General features: G+C 43.3%; 1 protein-coding gene across 1 annotated transcript in view; it reads right to left on the bottom strand.

Moving 5' to 3' along the window:
* LOC100995161 (NADH dehydrogenase [ubiquinone] 1 beta subcomplex subunit 3) overlaps positions 1-16,296 on the bottom strand; it is a 49,000-nt gene extending 32,704 nt beyond the window's left edge. Inside the window, exon 1 of the mRNA XM_055097589.2 lies at positions 1-16,296. This exon is cut by the window's left edge and continues 32,704 nt beyond it. Coding sequence (XP_054953564.1) covers positions 3,381-3,665 — 285 coding nt within the window. The 5' untranslated portion in view covers positions 3,666-16,296 and the 3' untranslated portion in view covers positions 1-3,380.

Here is a 16,296-nt window from a genome sequence, read left to right as displayed (position 1 = left end):
CAAAGCAGCATATGTTTGTGGGGTGACATGTCCTTAACTTCTTCACTAAATAATCCTAAACTTGAGAGTATGCCTTCTCCCCACTCAGCCATTCTAACCTAAGAATAGTATACAACCTCCAGCTGGGCAAAACAAAACTGGTACAAGATATTTAACAAAATTTCAGGAAAGCAGAGCCCAAATAGTCTAACCAAGGCTGCATATTGGCTGGGCATGGTGGCTCATGACTGTAATCCCAACAGTTTGGGAGGCTGAGGTGGGAGGATTGCTTTGAGTCCAGGAATTCAAGACCGGCCTCAACAACACAGGAAGACCCCATCTCTACAAAAAAAAAATAAAACAATTAGCTGGGCATGGGGGCTCTCACCTGTGGTCCCAGGTACTTGGGAGGCTGAGGTGGGAGGATCACTTGAGGGTGGGAGGTAGAGGCTGCAGTGAGCCATGATTGCAACACTGCATTCCAGCCTGGGTGACAGTGAGATCCTGTCTCAAAAAAAAAAAAAAACTAGGCCAGGTGAGGTGGCTCACACCTGTAATCCCAGCACTTTGGGAGGCCAAGGAGAGAGGATCACTTAAGACCAGGAGTTCCAGACAAGCCTGAGCAACATAGCAAGACCCTGTCTCTACAAAAAATTTTAAAAATTAGCTGGGTGTGGTAGGCGTGGTCCCAGCTACTTGGAGGCTGAAGCAGGAGGATCACTTGAGCCCAGAAGTTTGAGACTAGCCTGGAAAATACAGCAAGACCCCATCTCTACCAAAAAATAAAAAAATTAGCCAGGTGTGGTGGCATGCACATGTAGTCCCAGCTACTTAGGAGGCTGAGGTGGGAGGATTGCTGGAGCCTGGGAGGTCAAGGCTGCAGTGAGCCAAGATTGCACCACTGCACTCCAGCCTGGGTGGCAGAGTGAAACCCTGTCTCAAATAAATAAATAAAGTAGTGTAGGAGACCAGAATATAACATCTGAAATATGACTGTAGGAGACCAGAATATGCCTCCCCAAAATATGCCTTTTTGGCGCAAGGATTATTTTGAACAATAGCAAAGGACTAGCTCTGAAAACAAATTACCATCTTGTAAGGAAAATATAAAGGAAATTTCCATTTGTAAGGATGACTTCTCTCTGTACCAGGAGGAGAGGATGACTCTGAATCACAAAAGACTTGTCAATGCAGAAGGCACCAACTTAAATCCACATAACAAACCTTACCCTAGTTTACCCATGCTTTCCCTGGCTACCTCTACATAACTGGCCTTCCCCACTCCTGTTTGTTTCAGTGAACTATAGTATATAAGGCTGAATTCAAAGCCACTTCTATGAGATTGACTCATTTCTCTGTGTATCTCCCATGTATACCTGAGGTATACATGTTAATCAACTTCTGTTTTTCTCTTGTTAATCTGTCTTTGATTACAAGAATCTCACTAAGAACTATGAAAGGTAGAGAAAATTATTTTTCCTCCTCTACAATAGAAAGAAGTGAGAACTAGATGAAGATGATGTAATATAATGACAAATTGTGTCTGAAGTAGAAAGCCCAACAAATTGAACAGAAAAATATTCAAGAGAACATCCCTGAAACAAAGAAAAGTGAATCTGCTGAATTGAAGAACACGTTGTGTTTCAAACAACTTCAACATAGAACATTCAATATTGAGACATATCTTGACCTACCTATTGAAATTCAAAAATAAAGAGTTCTTCAGGCATTCAGACAAATAATAACACATTATACGCAGGGGACAGGCTGACCTCAGAACTTAATGGCAGAAGACAGTGGACCAATGGCTAATGGAGTGTAACCCAAGGATCTTATGCAAATAAGTTCCCGCACATGGGCAAAGAGGACTTTCCCAAACAAGAAAAAAATCAGGAAATACAACGTCTATGAGCCTCTCTCAGAGAAACTACTTGATGTTATCCTGGCAATTAAGAGAAGACTTCGAGAAAGATATAAAGGAGCAGAAGCCATATAAAAGGTTTTGGTGGGCCAGGTGCGGTGGCTCATGCCTGTAATCTCAGCACTTTGGGAGGCCAAGGTGGGTGGATCACGAGGTCAGGAGTTCAAGACCGGCCTGGCCAAGATGGTGAAACCCTGTCTCTACTAAAACTACAAAAATTAGCCGAGCACGGTGGCAGGTGCCTGTAATCCCAGCTACTCGGGAGGCTGAGGCAGGAGAATCACTTGAACCCAGGTGGCAGAGGTTGCAGTGAGCCAAGATCATGACAGAGTGAGACTGTCTCAAAAAAAAAAAGGTTTTGGTGAACACCAAATTAATTTAAATATAGATCAATACAAAACTGTTGGACTATCACTGAAGACAATGTTAATGTTATAAACTTGTCAAAATAAAAATATGAAGGCCGGGTGTGGTGGCTCACGTCTGTAATCCCAGCACTTTGGGAGGTCAAGGCGGGTGGATCACCTGAGGTCAGGAGTTCGAGACCAGCCTGACCAACATGGAGAAACCCCATCTCTACTAAAAATACAAAATTAGCTGGGTGTGGTGGCGGGTGCCTGTAATCCCAGCAACTCGGGAGGCTGAGGCAGGAGAATCGCTTGAACCCAGGAGGCGGAGGTTGCAGTGAGCCAAGATTGCACCATTGCACTCTTGCCTGGGCGACAAGAGCAAAACTCCGTCTCAAAAATAAATAAATAAATAAATAAATATGAAAGTTGAGGAGAGGGGAATGTGAGGAGAGGAAGTATGATAATCCTCTTTTTTTGTGGAAGTCAGTCAATGTATAAAATTGAAATGTGTGGTTCACAAAAAAAAGCATCATTACTTTCGAAATTTCTTAATTTTACAAAGAACTTTTAAGAGCTAATATTTGTTATACAGAAAAAAAAATATTTGAAATCTAGCCTATGTAACAAACCTGCACGTTCTGCACATGTATCCCCAAACTCAAATAAAAATTTAAAAAAAGAAATGTAGCAATTTTTTTCTCTTTCCACTTCACTTCATATTTTGTTTTCTGTTCAATCCAAGTTGTTTTCTCCTATGAAATCCAAGTAAAACTATATTGAATATTGTTTGATGGCAAAGGAGCCTTAACATGTGACGATGTTGCACCCATGGGGTTAGAGAAATGTAGGGGAATATGAAATACTGTTGACCCCCCCCATCTGCATTTATTTCATTGTTTTCCTATCTATTAAGCCATTGGCTTCAAATTATGCTTTACAGGGGTATGTAGGTTTGCCAAAACTCATAAAATTATACACCGAAAATGAGTGGGGTTTTTTGCATATATATTATTTTACTTTATTAAATATTACTAATATTCTTTAAGGGACAAGCCAGACAAGTAGGCTACAGTGAAGAAATCTTATTCTGAAGAGTTAAGAAACCACTATGGTACTTCCAGGTATTATCCTCAGTGATGCTTCTTATCTTTATTCAGGGACTCCAGATAATATTCAGCTCCTACAGCTCCCACAAACGCAGCAAATCCCCACTTGAATCCTTTTAATAATGCACCAATAAAGGAACCACTATTTGCAAAGCCACCCATGTATCTCCAAGCTTCACCTTGACCCCATGGATCCCTTAGCCCTTGCGCAGCCAACTTCTTCTTGACAGTTTCTAATGGTGTCCCTTCTATCTTCCATTGTTTATAATCTGGAAGTTCCATTTTACTACGTCCATGTTCATGAGCCATGTCTGACGGCAATCTGACCTCTCAGGACACTCAACTCTGCAACCGGAGCCAACCCGGGTGTGTTTTCTTATATGTAAGTTTACATCGATAAAGTTTATTTAAAAGGTTTTTAAAATTATGCCCAATTGGAGTCTTTATAGAGGATCAGGAAAGAAGTGAAGGTGAGAAGGCACAGCTTACCCTCCCCCATCTCCATTGAATTAACAATGGACAGCAAGACACTAATTTCTTTTACCTAAAGACCTTCAACATAGGGTCTCATAGCTTTAAGGGTCAGGGAAGAACACAGCTGTCATAAGAGTAGATGTCAATTGACCTGAATTTAAACATAAATTGTGTACAGCTGAAGGTGGTGAGGAGGCAGAACAAGCTGACAAAATCATTCCAGTGACGTAAAGGTAAACTAACACTTGAGACGAACAATACTTCTAGATGACACCCCCATTTCTGCTTTCCAGAGTGGCTTTAACCCAGTGCTTCATGGACACATGGAGATGGTCTCCAGATGGGGTGTGGTGCCTCTGGGTCTGTGAATGGAACCTCATGGGGGCTGGGACAACCCACAGTTGACTCAGCTTCCACGGAGGCGTCCCCTAGCTCTGCTCCAGTTACAAGCAGGCCCAAGTGAGGGAGTGGCTGGCTGGGGTTCTTCCAGCACAAAACCTTTTCAGTTTTCCTAACAATTTCCCGCCTCATGTCTGCAATGTTTTGGCAGCTGCAGGGCCTCTTTTTCTCCTCCCTTTCAACTTGCATGGTTCTTTGAGCCACAAGGGAGACCCAAAACCCTGAAGAACATCCCGGAATGCAAAGCATTTGCAATGAGTCACAGCTGCAGAGGTGCCAGGCTTAAGAGCTGTTCCAGGCTTAAGTAAGACAGGGAAGCGGGGAGAGAGGTCGGGGTCTCAGCTGCAGAGTTTACGTCAAAGGCTGGACCCAGGAAAGAGGAGCAGTAGCACTGGCTGGAACAAGGAAAGAAAACAATGAGAAATAGATGCATGGGGACCACTCCTCTGAAGTTTCCCCACCTGCTTTACATGGGGCTGTCAGCCCTACCAGCCATTCTCTAAATTCTAAAAATTCTCACAGGAATAAGAACTTTCTGGATGACAGAGGAGTGTAAGTTGGCATTTGGAAAATGATCCCTGACAGTCTTCTAACCAACAATCATAAAGGGCTGAGCCCACTGAGCTTTGCAACACACTATTTTAAGCTGTACTTTAAAAATGCAGTGGGCGTTCTCTTCTTTTGCTCCCACAGAGGGGCATTCACTGGCTCTTTCTTGCCTAAAAAACACGCCTCCCTTTTAAGTCCTGGAGAGAGCCTTTGGGTGTCAAAACATTGCTTCCTTTTCATTTTTGTATTAACAATAGTGAATAGAGAATATATTCATAATATTCACCCAAAATATTCAAAAAACTATAAAATAAGAAGTGTCCAACTTCTGTTTTCCCCAGCCACCTAGTTCTTCCTGGAAGCAAGTTTCTTGTGTATTTTCCCAGAAATATTCTTTGCATATATAAGCACGTCTGGTATATGTAATTGTTTTTGTACAAATGGCATACATTACACAATATTCTCCTCTTTGTTTTTCTAAACAACCTTGAAAACTGCTTCATGTCAGTACAAACAGAACTGCCTTATTTGTTCATTTTCAGTAGATAAACAGTACCCTGTTTATATACATGTTGGTTATTTTCCATCTTTCCCTATTACAAACTGTGCTTCAGTGACAATCTTTTAAAATATATCATGTGTGGGTAAAATTTCTAGAGGTGAGATTTCTATGTCAAATTTGGATATTTTGATAGATATTTGGTCAAATTGCCCTTCATGGAGATTGTACCAATTTATACACACAGGTATGAGAGTACCTGTTTCCGGTCCGGTGTGGTGGCTCACGCCTGTCATCCCAGCACTTTGGGAGGCTGAGGCAGGCAGATCGCCTGAAGTCAGGTTCGAAACCAATCTGGCCATGGCGAAACCTTGTCTCTACTAATACAAAAAAAAAATTAGCTGGGTGCGGTGGTGGGCACCTGTAGTGCCAGCTACTCTGGAGGCTGAGGCAGGAGAATCACTTGAACCTGGGAGGTGGAGGTTGCAGTGAGCCGAGATCACACCACTGCACTCCAACCTAGGTGACAGAGTGAGACTGTGTCTCAAAAAAAAGAAAAAGAGAGGGCCTGTTTCCCCATCCCTTAGCACAGAATATTCCAACTTTTTTACCAATCCCAATTGATAGGTTAAAAAATAATACCTTATCATTTTAATTTGGTTTCATCTTTGTCCAATGTCAAGCATCTTTGCCTGTTTGAGAGCCACTTGCATGTTCTGTTCTGTGAACCATGTTCTCTGTTTCCTATCACATTGCTGTTTGTTTTGACTTGTTGAACTCTACATATCAGGGGAAATCACGTTTTGTCAATGTACATGTAGGAGGGTTTCTTCCCCAGTTCGTTTCTTCTTCCCTCCATACTTCTACTGTTTGTTTTATACAGAATTCTAGTTTTATGTTTTTGAACTTACCTTTTCATTTTTGGCCTCTAGAAAGTTTATTATTTAGATAGTATTTCCCTTGAAATTACGAAAAATGTTCGCGATATATTCTACTCAAAGATTTATTATTTTGTGCTCAGCATTTATATCTGTGATCCAGCCAGAATTTATTGTAGTGATGAGATAAGTAGGGCTCCACTGATATCTTTTTCCAGCTGGCTCTCTGGTAGATTCAACACCATTTATTGGGCCAGGAATTCAGGCACAGGTGAGCAGGATCCTCTGTTTTAGGGTCTTTCACAAAACTGCAATGACAGTGTCAGCCAAGCCTGGGGTTTCACTGAAGGCTCAACTGGAGAAGGACTTGCCTTCAAGTTCACATGGTTGTTGGCAGGATTCAGTTCATTGTTGCTTGTCAGGTGGAGGAGCTCAGCTCCTTCCCAGCCTTCTCTCAGAGGGCACCTTAGTTTCTTGCCGCATGGGCCTCTCCACATTGGCAGCTTATTTCATCAAAGCCAGCAGGGGCAAAATCAATTGAGTCTACTGGCAAGATGGAAGTTACGGTCTTACCTAAAGTAATCACAGAAGTGACATTCCATCTCCTATACCATATTCTATTGGTAGAAGCAAGCCACAGCAAGCTCCTCAAGGAGAGGAGATTATACAAGGTGAGAATGCTAGGAGAGGGGTATATCAGTCTATTCTCACACTGCTATAAAGGACTTCCCTGAGACTGGGTAATTTATAAAGGAAAGAGGTTTTATTGGCTCACAGTTCCATATGGCTGAGGAGGCCTCAGGAAACTTACAATCGTGATGGCAGGCAAAAGGCAAGCAAGCACCTTCTTCACAAGGTGGCAGGAGAGAGAGAAGGGGGAAAAGCCCCTTATAAAACCATCAGATCTCATGAGAACTCACTCACTATCACGAGAACAGCATGGGGGAAACCACCCCCATGATCCAATCACCTTCCACCCAGTCCTTCCCTCAACACCTGGGGATTATAATTCGAGATGAGATTTGGGTGGGGACACAGAGCCTAACCACATCAGTGGGGCTCACTGGGAGCCATGTAGCCTGTCTGCCATAATCCACACTCTGGCCCCCAGTGATCCATGTCCTTCCCATGTGCAAAATTCATCTACCCCATCTCAAGTCCTCCAAAAGTCTCATTCCATTACAGAGTCGCTTTGAAGGCCAAAATCTCATCATCTAAATCAGGCCCAGGTGTACAGATGAGGCTCCTCAGGTGTAACTCATGAAGTCCAGCTCCTGGAGCACAATTCCCCTTCATCTGCGGACTTGCAAAACTATGAAATGGAAAAAAAAATGAAACAAGTTGTCTGCCTCACACACACAATGTACAATGGTGGGACAGGAGAAGGATAGCAGCTAGAGGCATTCCTATTCAAAAAGGAAGAAAGTGGGAGGTACACAGGACTCACTGGTCCACGGTAACACACAGATTTAGGTTTGTTCAAAATGTCCATAGCCCAGTTGCGGTATTACTCTATTTTGTCCATTCGTTTTTTCTTGCTCCTCTCTTTTTACACACACAAACACACACACACACACACAGAGTTCCTTTTGTATTACTCTTTTAACCAGTATCATCCTTTTCCTTCTTCTTCTTTTTTTTTTTTTTTCTTTTGGAGAGATGGGATCTGATTATGTTTCCCAGGCTGGTCTCCAACTCCTGGGCTCAAGTGATCCTCCCACCTCTGCCTCGCAAAGAGCTGAGATTACAAGTGTGAGCCACCATGCCCAGCCAATCACCATTATCATCACTTTATGCTTACTACGTCCTAGGTAACTTTCTAACTGTTAACATTTATTAACTTATTTAACCCTCACAACAACCGTATGAGTGTAGGTACTATTATTATCCCGTTTTTACATAAGAGCAGACTGAAATAGAGGTTAAACAGCTTTCCAAGAACATACAACTAGTAAGGGCAGAACCAGACATGAGATGGGTATTCCCAGAAGAGCAACGGGTAGGAGGTTTCAATGAAGGAGGGACTAAACTGGTGTTCTCCACTGGCAAAAATTCTTTTTGGTTCCTTGTAACACAAGGGTGTGGGTGTGTGTGGTATATGTGTGATGCCCTTTCTGTTCCCTAGTCAGCAGCAATCAACAACTGTGAGACTGTTCACAAGTCACAGGTAATTTTTTCCTGCTTTGCTTCTCTGACAGACTGTTTCCAACAACTAGAGCAAGATTGTGTGCTTCTTCATTTAATCTCACCTCCCCCTACCACTCCTCAGTGTCCCCTGGAAATTCCTGCAGCCAGCCTAAGCATCCTGTGCCCATCGGTTCTAACCAGGGAGTGTTGAGTGCCCCCTTATGGTGCACCATGTGGGAGAATGTGTGTGAGACTCAGGCTGCAGGTTCCATCCTGGGGTCTTCACCAGCCCTCACTAACGTTTACTGCAAGCCCTTCCTCATTATTGTAGATCAGGGTTTGCAGCTCTTTATGGTTCTCCTTTCCCTCCTTCCTAATAGAACCTCAGCTTCATTAATGCATCCAGCAGTCCTGCATGCATCTTCAGCAGCCCAAGAGATTCAGGGGAAGAAGGCTGTATCCCCGATTCCCACTCAAGGCATGAGCTCTGATTGGCCTAAACTAATTTCAGTAATTCCTTCTCCCCTCTTTTGCGAGTGTTCAGTCATCTAGATTTGAACAAAACAGCACATGGCATTCCCTTCGGTGAGAGTTACGGATCCAGGGGCATGCATGTGAACTAAATTGGTTTACCAGGATGTTTACTTGCTCTCTCACCTAGTGGATACAGACAAGGAATTATGCAGCCAAAATTGCTATGGGTCATGATAGGAAGACAAAGGGAACCAGCATTCAGATGAAGCCTACGGACAATAGCAAAGAGAGGCAGGAAAACTGGGGGTGATGGGTGATATTGTTGAGCCTGTCAATCTTTGGACTTCTTATTATATGAGTTAATCTTTAGAAACCATTCTGAGTCAGTTTCTGTGTTTTTCTTATTTTAGCTTTTTTGTTGTAACTTCTACATTGGATTAATTACAATCACTTATTTTTGAGGATGTTCAAAACTCGGTCTCATTATCTTTATGAACTCTATTAGTTCATCCAAGACCTTAAACTATCAAAAGGTGTGATTAGCTTCAAAACAGACAGCAACAGCATTGCCCGGGGAAAGCCACCCTTGTAGTAATTGTCATACTCCAGAAGCAGGGACAACCCCCGATATTGCTTTCAGATACCCATCCTTAGACTCCCCACCTCCTGTCCTATTTGTCTGTTTACATGTCTGTCATCCACCACTGGAGTGTATGGAGTGCTTTGGGGTGGAAATTGGCTTCTCCCCATCCAACATCTTACTATAGTGCCTGCCTGTCACTTACGAATGAACAGATGAATACCAGGTGTGAAACACCCAATGTTTCTTTCCAAATTTCACAGTGATTCCAAAGGCCCTTAGGATGCCCTAGGGATAAAAACTGAAATCAAAGTGGCATCCTGAGTAAATAAATGAAGGCTGGATGGAGTAGAGACTTCTCTCTATATTCAAAGCCCGTTGCTCCTGTGGAGGGCAGAAGGAAATATTACCAGAGTCCCCCCACTCCCAGCTTAATTACTTGTGTTGTGTGTGCTAAATTTGTTGTATGTTGGTTGTTTCTAAAAGTCTGAGTGGTCCTTAGTACTCTTATTCCCACAATGAAAAGTAAAGAAACTTTTGTGCTTCAGGCCCAGCACAGAGGATTGATTTAAGTGAGCCTTAAGGAGGATGGCAGAGTGGCTGGGGCTTGCAACAAGGCATTTTCCCCATGGCAGGGTAGCTGGGAAGGGGTAGCTTTCAAAGGCTTTCTGGAAGTGACAAAGATGGGACTCCATTTGCACACAGATGAAATGATGCTGGATTTTGAGTGAGCCCCAAATCCAATGACTGGTACCCTTCTAAGAGGAGAGGGAGATTTGAAACACAGAGACACATAAAGAGCAGTCTGTGTGAAGGTGGAGGCAGCAATTGGAGTTTTGCTGCCACCAACCAAAGAACACCCGAAGCCAGCAGAAGCTGAAAGAGGCAAGGAAGGATCCTCCTGTCAAGCCTCAGAGAGAGCGAGGCCCTGCCAACACCTTCATTTCACACTTCTGGCCTCCAGAACCATGAAAGAAGACATTTCTGTGGTTTTAAATCACCCAGTTCGTGGCAATTTGTTAAGGCACTCTTAGCAAACTAATGCGGGATACATCCGTATCAGAGACCCCCATCCCTTGGGCCTCTGATTATAAGTGATTAAGAAGGATAATTTCCATTACTTATCTAACAGTTGATGACTCAGACCATTTTTTCATATTGCTAACTGCATGTGTAACTTTTTAAAAATAACCTTTAGGCCTGGCACAGTGGCTTATGCCTGTAATCCCAATGCTTTCCCAGGCAGGAGGACTGCTTGAGGTCAGGAGTTCAAGACCAGCCTGGCCAACAGGGCAAAACCCCATTTCTACTAAAAATACAAAAATTAGCCAGTCATGGTGGCTCAGGCCTGTAATCCCAGCTACTTGGGAGCTACTGAGGCAGGAGAATCGCTTGAACCTGGGAGGCAGAGGTTGCAGTGAGCCAAGATCGCACCACTGCACTCCAGCCTGAGCGACAGAGCGAAATTCTGTCTCAAAAAAAAAAAAAAAAAAATGAGCTCGGCATGGTGGTGTGCACCTGTGGTCCCAGCTACTCAGGAGGCTGAGGTAGAAGGATTGCTTGAACCTGGGAGTTAAAGGCTGCAGTGAGCCATGATAGTGACACTGCACTCCAGCCTATGCTACACAGTAAGACCCTGTCTCAAAAAAAAAAATTAAAAAATAAACACAACCCTGCTTATAAATGCTTAAAATTCTCTCTAAATTCAGGGTATACAAGAAGGAGTATCATTTGATGCCACTGGTGATAGGGACTAGATTAGAGGAACAAAGATAGGACAGAAGCATTTTAAAATATATACCCTCATGCTGTTTAAGTTTTTTTATCTTGTGCCTTTCTTTACTTAAAAACACGCAAACACACGTTAAAGAAAAAAATAGCATGGCATTCCTATTGCTTGTATAAACTGTGATGTAGTTGTCACAGAGTTACATAAAAGTATCTTTTAACCACCAATTGCTTAATCAAAATCAAACTATTAATTTGTTTATATAAAGAACGGTGGTATTACTACTTACAGTTTGGCAAACACATATGAAATGTTGGTGCTTTGTTATGCTGCTACTGCCCGAAACCTGTTTGCAAATCAAATATATTCTTTCTTCACTTGTTTAATTTCTTTGTTATAACTTTGTTTGAATTGTTAGGGTACGTTTGTACCTTCTGTAATATGGTTGAATAAAAGTGAAGGCAGGCTGTAATGATTGTTACTAGTCTCCTTAAAAAAAAAAAAAAAAAAAAGGACAGGGATCCCAGGACACAGGCCATTTTGGGTTGCTTATGTTTTTTGCCATATGGAAAGCTGAGATAGGCTTACCTGTGAACGTGAAGTTTAAAGATAATGATTATTACAACATCTGTCAGTATTTCTGGAGACCCAAAATAAAACGGCACTCATTAATGCTCATTCATTCTTTCATTCAAATGTATTGCCTGCATGTGCTTTGTAATGTGTTAGAGGCTAAGGATTTATAAAAGCTACATAAGGTGGGAAACTGCTCTCAAGACAGCGACGAACCTGTAACTGGGCATATATGTACGATTCACTCTGATGGGTGCAATAGGAGCACACAGCAACCCCCGTGAAAGGGGTGAATTGCTGTGTTCAGGAGCTTCAAGAGGACAGCTCATGTGGTAAAAGTCATAGAGATGATTAACGTTGTTAATGGATCCATGATGGACTCTATCACAACTCCATAACCATACTTCCAGGACATCTAAACAGACAAGATTTTTCCTCTTATGCTGTCAACTTCTTTGATTATTGGTAGTGTCTATTTCTTCTTCTTTTTTGAAGACAGAGTCTCACTCTGTTGCCCAGGCTGGGGTGCTGTGGCATGATCTTGGCTCACTGCAACCTCTGCCTCCCTGGTTCAAGCGATTCTCCTGCCTCAGCCTCCTGAGTCACTGAGATTACAGGTGCCTGCCACCACGCCCAGCTAATTTTTGTATTTTTAGTAGAGATGGGGTTTCACCATGTTGGCCAGGCTGGTCTCGAACTCCCAACCTCAAGTGATCTGCCCACCTCGGCCTCCCAAAGTGCTGGGATTACGGGCGTGAGCCACTGTGCCCAGCCAGTGTCTATTTCTGATGTGCTCTTGGCAACTTTCAAAGACCTGACTGCGTTCATTCACATACATTATGGGAGGATGACAACATCAAATAAGAGGAATAAATTGGAAGCAGAGAGAGGTTTCACTGTAAGGAAAGTAAAATAAAGAAGCTATACATTTTGAAATTAAAATTTTACGTTCTCAGCCAATTCAGCTATTTAGTGATTTGGTCCATGCACTGCACTACACTTGACAATTTTCACTGTTAAGAGCTGGAACCATTCAGAGTAGTGTGGGTCTTTCAAGAGTTTAGTCTATTACTTAGTACAAACTGATCTTGCTGAAGGACATTACTTGCATGCTGTGGCAGAGATTCTAGCTGCTTCCTTACCATGTTCTTTTCTTCCTGAGCTCATGGCTAGACCACATGTCCCAGCCCCTCTGGCAGGGAGGAGTGGCCACGTGGCTGAGTCCAGCCAATGGAATGAGCTGGAGTGACGTGTGCCACTTTCAGGTCTGCCCCATTACAACTTCCCATGCTTCATCTTCTTTGCTCTTTGCAGCTGGTTGGAATGAAGATGACCCCCAGGGCAACCCTGAAAGCTTGAAAGCCACCAGTTATAGACAGCAGAGCCTCCGTCAGCCCGGGTGCCCAAACGACTACATGAAGGCGGCACTGTGGGGGCCTGTGAGATGTACCCAGTACTGTTACATGAACAAGAAATAAACTCTATGGTATTTGAGCCATAATACATTTTAAGGTCAGTTTGTTACAGTGGCTGGCTTTTCCTAACTTACATACTTGCCTAGCAAAATTTTTCTCCTTTGTTTTTCTTTGCAGGGGGGTGGACACAAGAAAGGATAAGTTGAGGGAAATGTACTTATAATATGTATGCCAGATACCTTTCATTTGCCCCTCTAGAACCGAGCTCCCTCCTTCTGTATCCTGAAGACTGACCCACATCTCTGGGCCTCTGAGCCCTCTGACTGCTGGGAGATGAGAAGGAGGGAGGAGGGGTGAGGTCAGAATATTTCTTGCCCTGGTTTGCTCCCTGCGAGATCCCTCGGGCTGGCTACGTCTCCTAACAGAAGTTCACTGCTCCTCCCCACTGGCCTGTTTTACACAGCTCTCTCGCTCCTGGGTTCAGGGATGGCTTCCCTGCCCTTGTCCCTTTGGGCCTAGGGCTGTGTTGTCGGCCAGGCTGCTACAAACCCAGGTTACTACAGCATCCCTTGCAGGGACTTTGCCCTATGCCCAACTTTGTCATCTCCCTCTGTAAATAAACCTTCCTAGAATTGTCCTACTCTGACTGTGCATCTGCTTCCTGTTAGTACTCTGACCAAGACAATCATTCTCTGTCTTCATTCTCAAAAATAATAATACCAAATATTGCACATATTATATTTCCAGAACCTAGCAAGGCTGTTGTACATTTTAGGGCAATCAGTCACAATCACAAGCAATAAGTCACAGGCAAATTATTACATCTCCCTCTTTCAGTGGTACCTTGAATTTTCAGCATCTCCAGGTTCACCTAGCTTCACAATCCAAACCTAATATGTAAGTCCCCTTAGTGTCTAGATCAGAATCCAAATACCTTAGCCTGGCATTCAATGCCCTTCATAATCTGGTCTCCCTCTCCTGTCCTCCAATGGCCATTTCCTTGCCCTCCCCTTACTTCTCCCCCACCCCACAAGGCAGGAGGATGGTGACTCTGTGACCCTGTCTCTGGAATCCCCTCCCGCCTTCCTTTTCACTTTACTCCTGGTAGTCTCAGAAAACTCAGCTCACCTGTCCTGCTGAAAAACACTTTCCCCATTGCCTACACCCCCGACACGCCCCTCCCCACCCACACACCTATTCACCTTCAAAGGCTGCTGTAGCTGCTTCTCTGCTCTCCCGTGACGGGCCTACCTGTGCCACACCACTGCCTGCTTTCCTGACTCCTGGACTGTGTTTCTCTAAAGGACTGGGATGGACTACTAGTTATGTTTGAATCTTCATACTAGGTACTCGATAAATGTTTGCTAAATGCACATGTCTGCAGTGGTTTTAGGCTTTTGTTAAAAACTTGCAAGAACACTGCAATTCCTGTGGAGGACGTGGATAAAGCAAGGATAAGGAGAGGGGCATGTCCCTTTTCTCCCATTCACTTCTCTACATGATCTGGAGACTCGGGAGAAGAGCCCTGCTTCTCTTCTGGAGTTTCTGAGCCTCTGTCTTCTCCATGGAATGAAGAAATAAACCATCACCTCTGCCTTTAATGTGATCCACTCACCACAGATGCCCATTGACTAGAAACTGAATTGCTGAAGTTTGTCTCATACACGTGTATTTTTTTAATTCAGTTTTTTTGTTTTTGTTTTTGTGTTCTTTGTTGTTGTTGTTGTTGTTTTGAGACAGAGTCTTGCTCTGTTGCCCAGGCTGGAGTGCAGTGGTGTAATCTCAGCTCATTGCAACCTCTGCCTCCTGGGTTCCAGTGATTCTCCTGCCTCAACCTCCTGAGTAGCTGAGGTTAGGTTACAGGTGCCCACAACCACGCCCAGCTAATTTTTTTTTTTTTTTTTTTTTTTGGAGGCAGAGTCTCACTCTGTTGCCCAAGCTGGAGTGCCGTGGCATGATCTTGGCTCACTGCAACCTCCACCTCCTGGGTTCAAGCAATTCTCCTGCCTCACCTCCTGAGTATCTGGGACTACAGGCATGCGCCACCACGCCCGGCTAGTTTTTTGTATTTTTGGTAGAGATGGGGTTTCACTATTTTGGCCAGGCTGGTGTCGAACTCCTGACCTCAGGTGATCCACCTGCCTCAGCATCCCAAAGTGCTGGGATTACAGGCATGAGCCACCGTGCCTGGCCTAATTTAGTTTCTTAAATAGGTAATATGTTGTCATGGGTCAAAATCAAAATATATAAAAAATTATACAGTGAAACCCACCCTAACCCGTGGCTCCCATTTTCCTAGTTCCTTCACTCCATAGGTAACCATTCTTCTTAATTTCTTACATATACTTAGTTCCAGAGTTGTTTAATACACATAGAAGCAAATTATAAATATGTATTCTTAAACGTCTTTTTTTTTTTTTTTTTTGATAAAGGGTCTTGCTGTATTGCCCAGGCTGGAGCACAGTGGTTCAATCATGGCCCACTGCAACCTTCACTTCCCAGGCTCAGGTGATCCTCCCAGCTCAGCCTCCCAAGTAGCTGGGACCACAGGTGCACACCACCACACCTGACTAATTTTTTTATTTTTTGTAGAGACAGGGTTTCGCCATGTTGCCCAGGCTGGTCTCCAGCTCCTGGGCTCAATTGATCCACCCACCTAAACCTCCCAAAGTGTTGGAATTAAAGGCATACGCCACCACACCCAGCCCATTCTTACATTTCTCCCTTCTTTATCAAAGCATGACATACTTTTCTGGGCTTTGCTTTTTTTAACTGATTTTTTTTTTTTCAGTTTCCAAATGGTTATTTTATCAGATTGTTTGAACATTTAATTTATCCTGTTTGCAATCCAAAATAGTTACCTGAAGTTTGCTATTTTGTGTGTATGTGTGTGTTTACTTTTATTGTGTACTTATTTTTCTAAACTCTTTGGCACAATTTTCTGGGGGCGTTCAGACTGCCACAATACAAGTCAAGAGAGGGCGTTTTCTTTGTGCTGCCAATTCTGATCATTTAAATTTTGGTTTGTTTGGGTTGTGACTTTTTTGTGTTTGAAGTCTGCATTATTTGTAACAATTGTACTTATATATCCTCTAAGGCCAGAGTTTTCTTTTTCTCCCCCTGCCCCGCCCCCTACCTTCTACATTCACAGTTGAACCATATTATTAGGAAAGGTGCCTTGATGAAAAGATCAGGATAGGAGCTCTGACCATTCGTCAGTGTTTTCCCTGGAGTAAAAAAACA

The sequence above is a fragment of the Pan paniscus genome, chromosome 15 (genome assembly GCF_029289425.2).
Source record: "Pan paniscus chromosome 15, NHGRI_mPanPan1-v2.0_pri, whole genome shotgun sequence".
Classification (NCBI taxonomy): domain Eukaryota; kingdom Metazoa; phylum Chordata; class Mammalia; order Primates; family Hominidae; genus Pan; species Pan paniscus.
The sequence above is the reverse complement of the archived record's forward strand: the minus strand, read 5'-3'. Positions and strand labels throughout refer to the sequence as shown.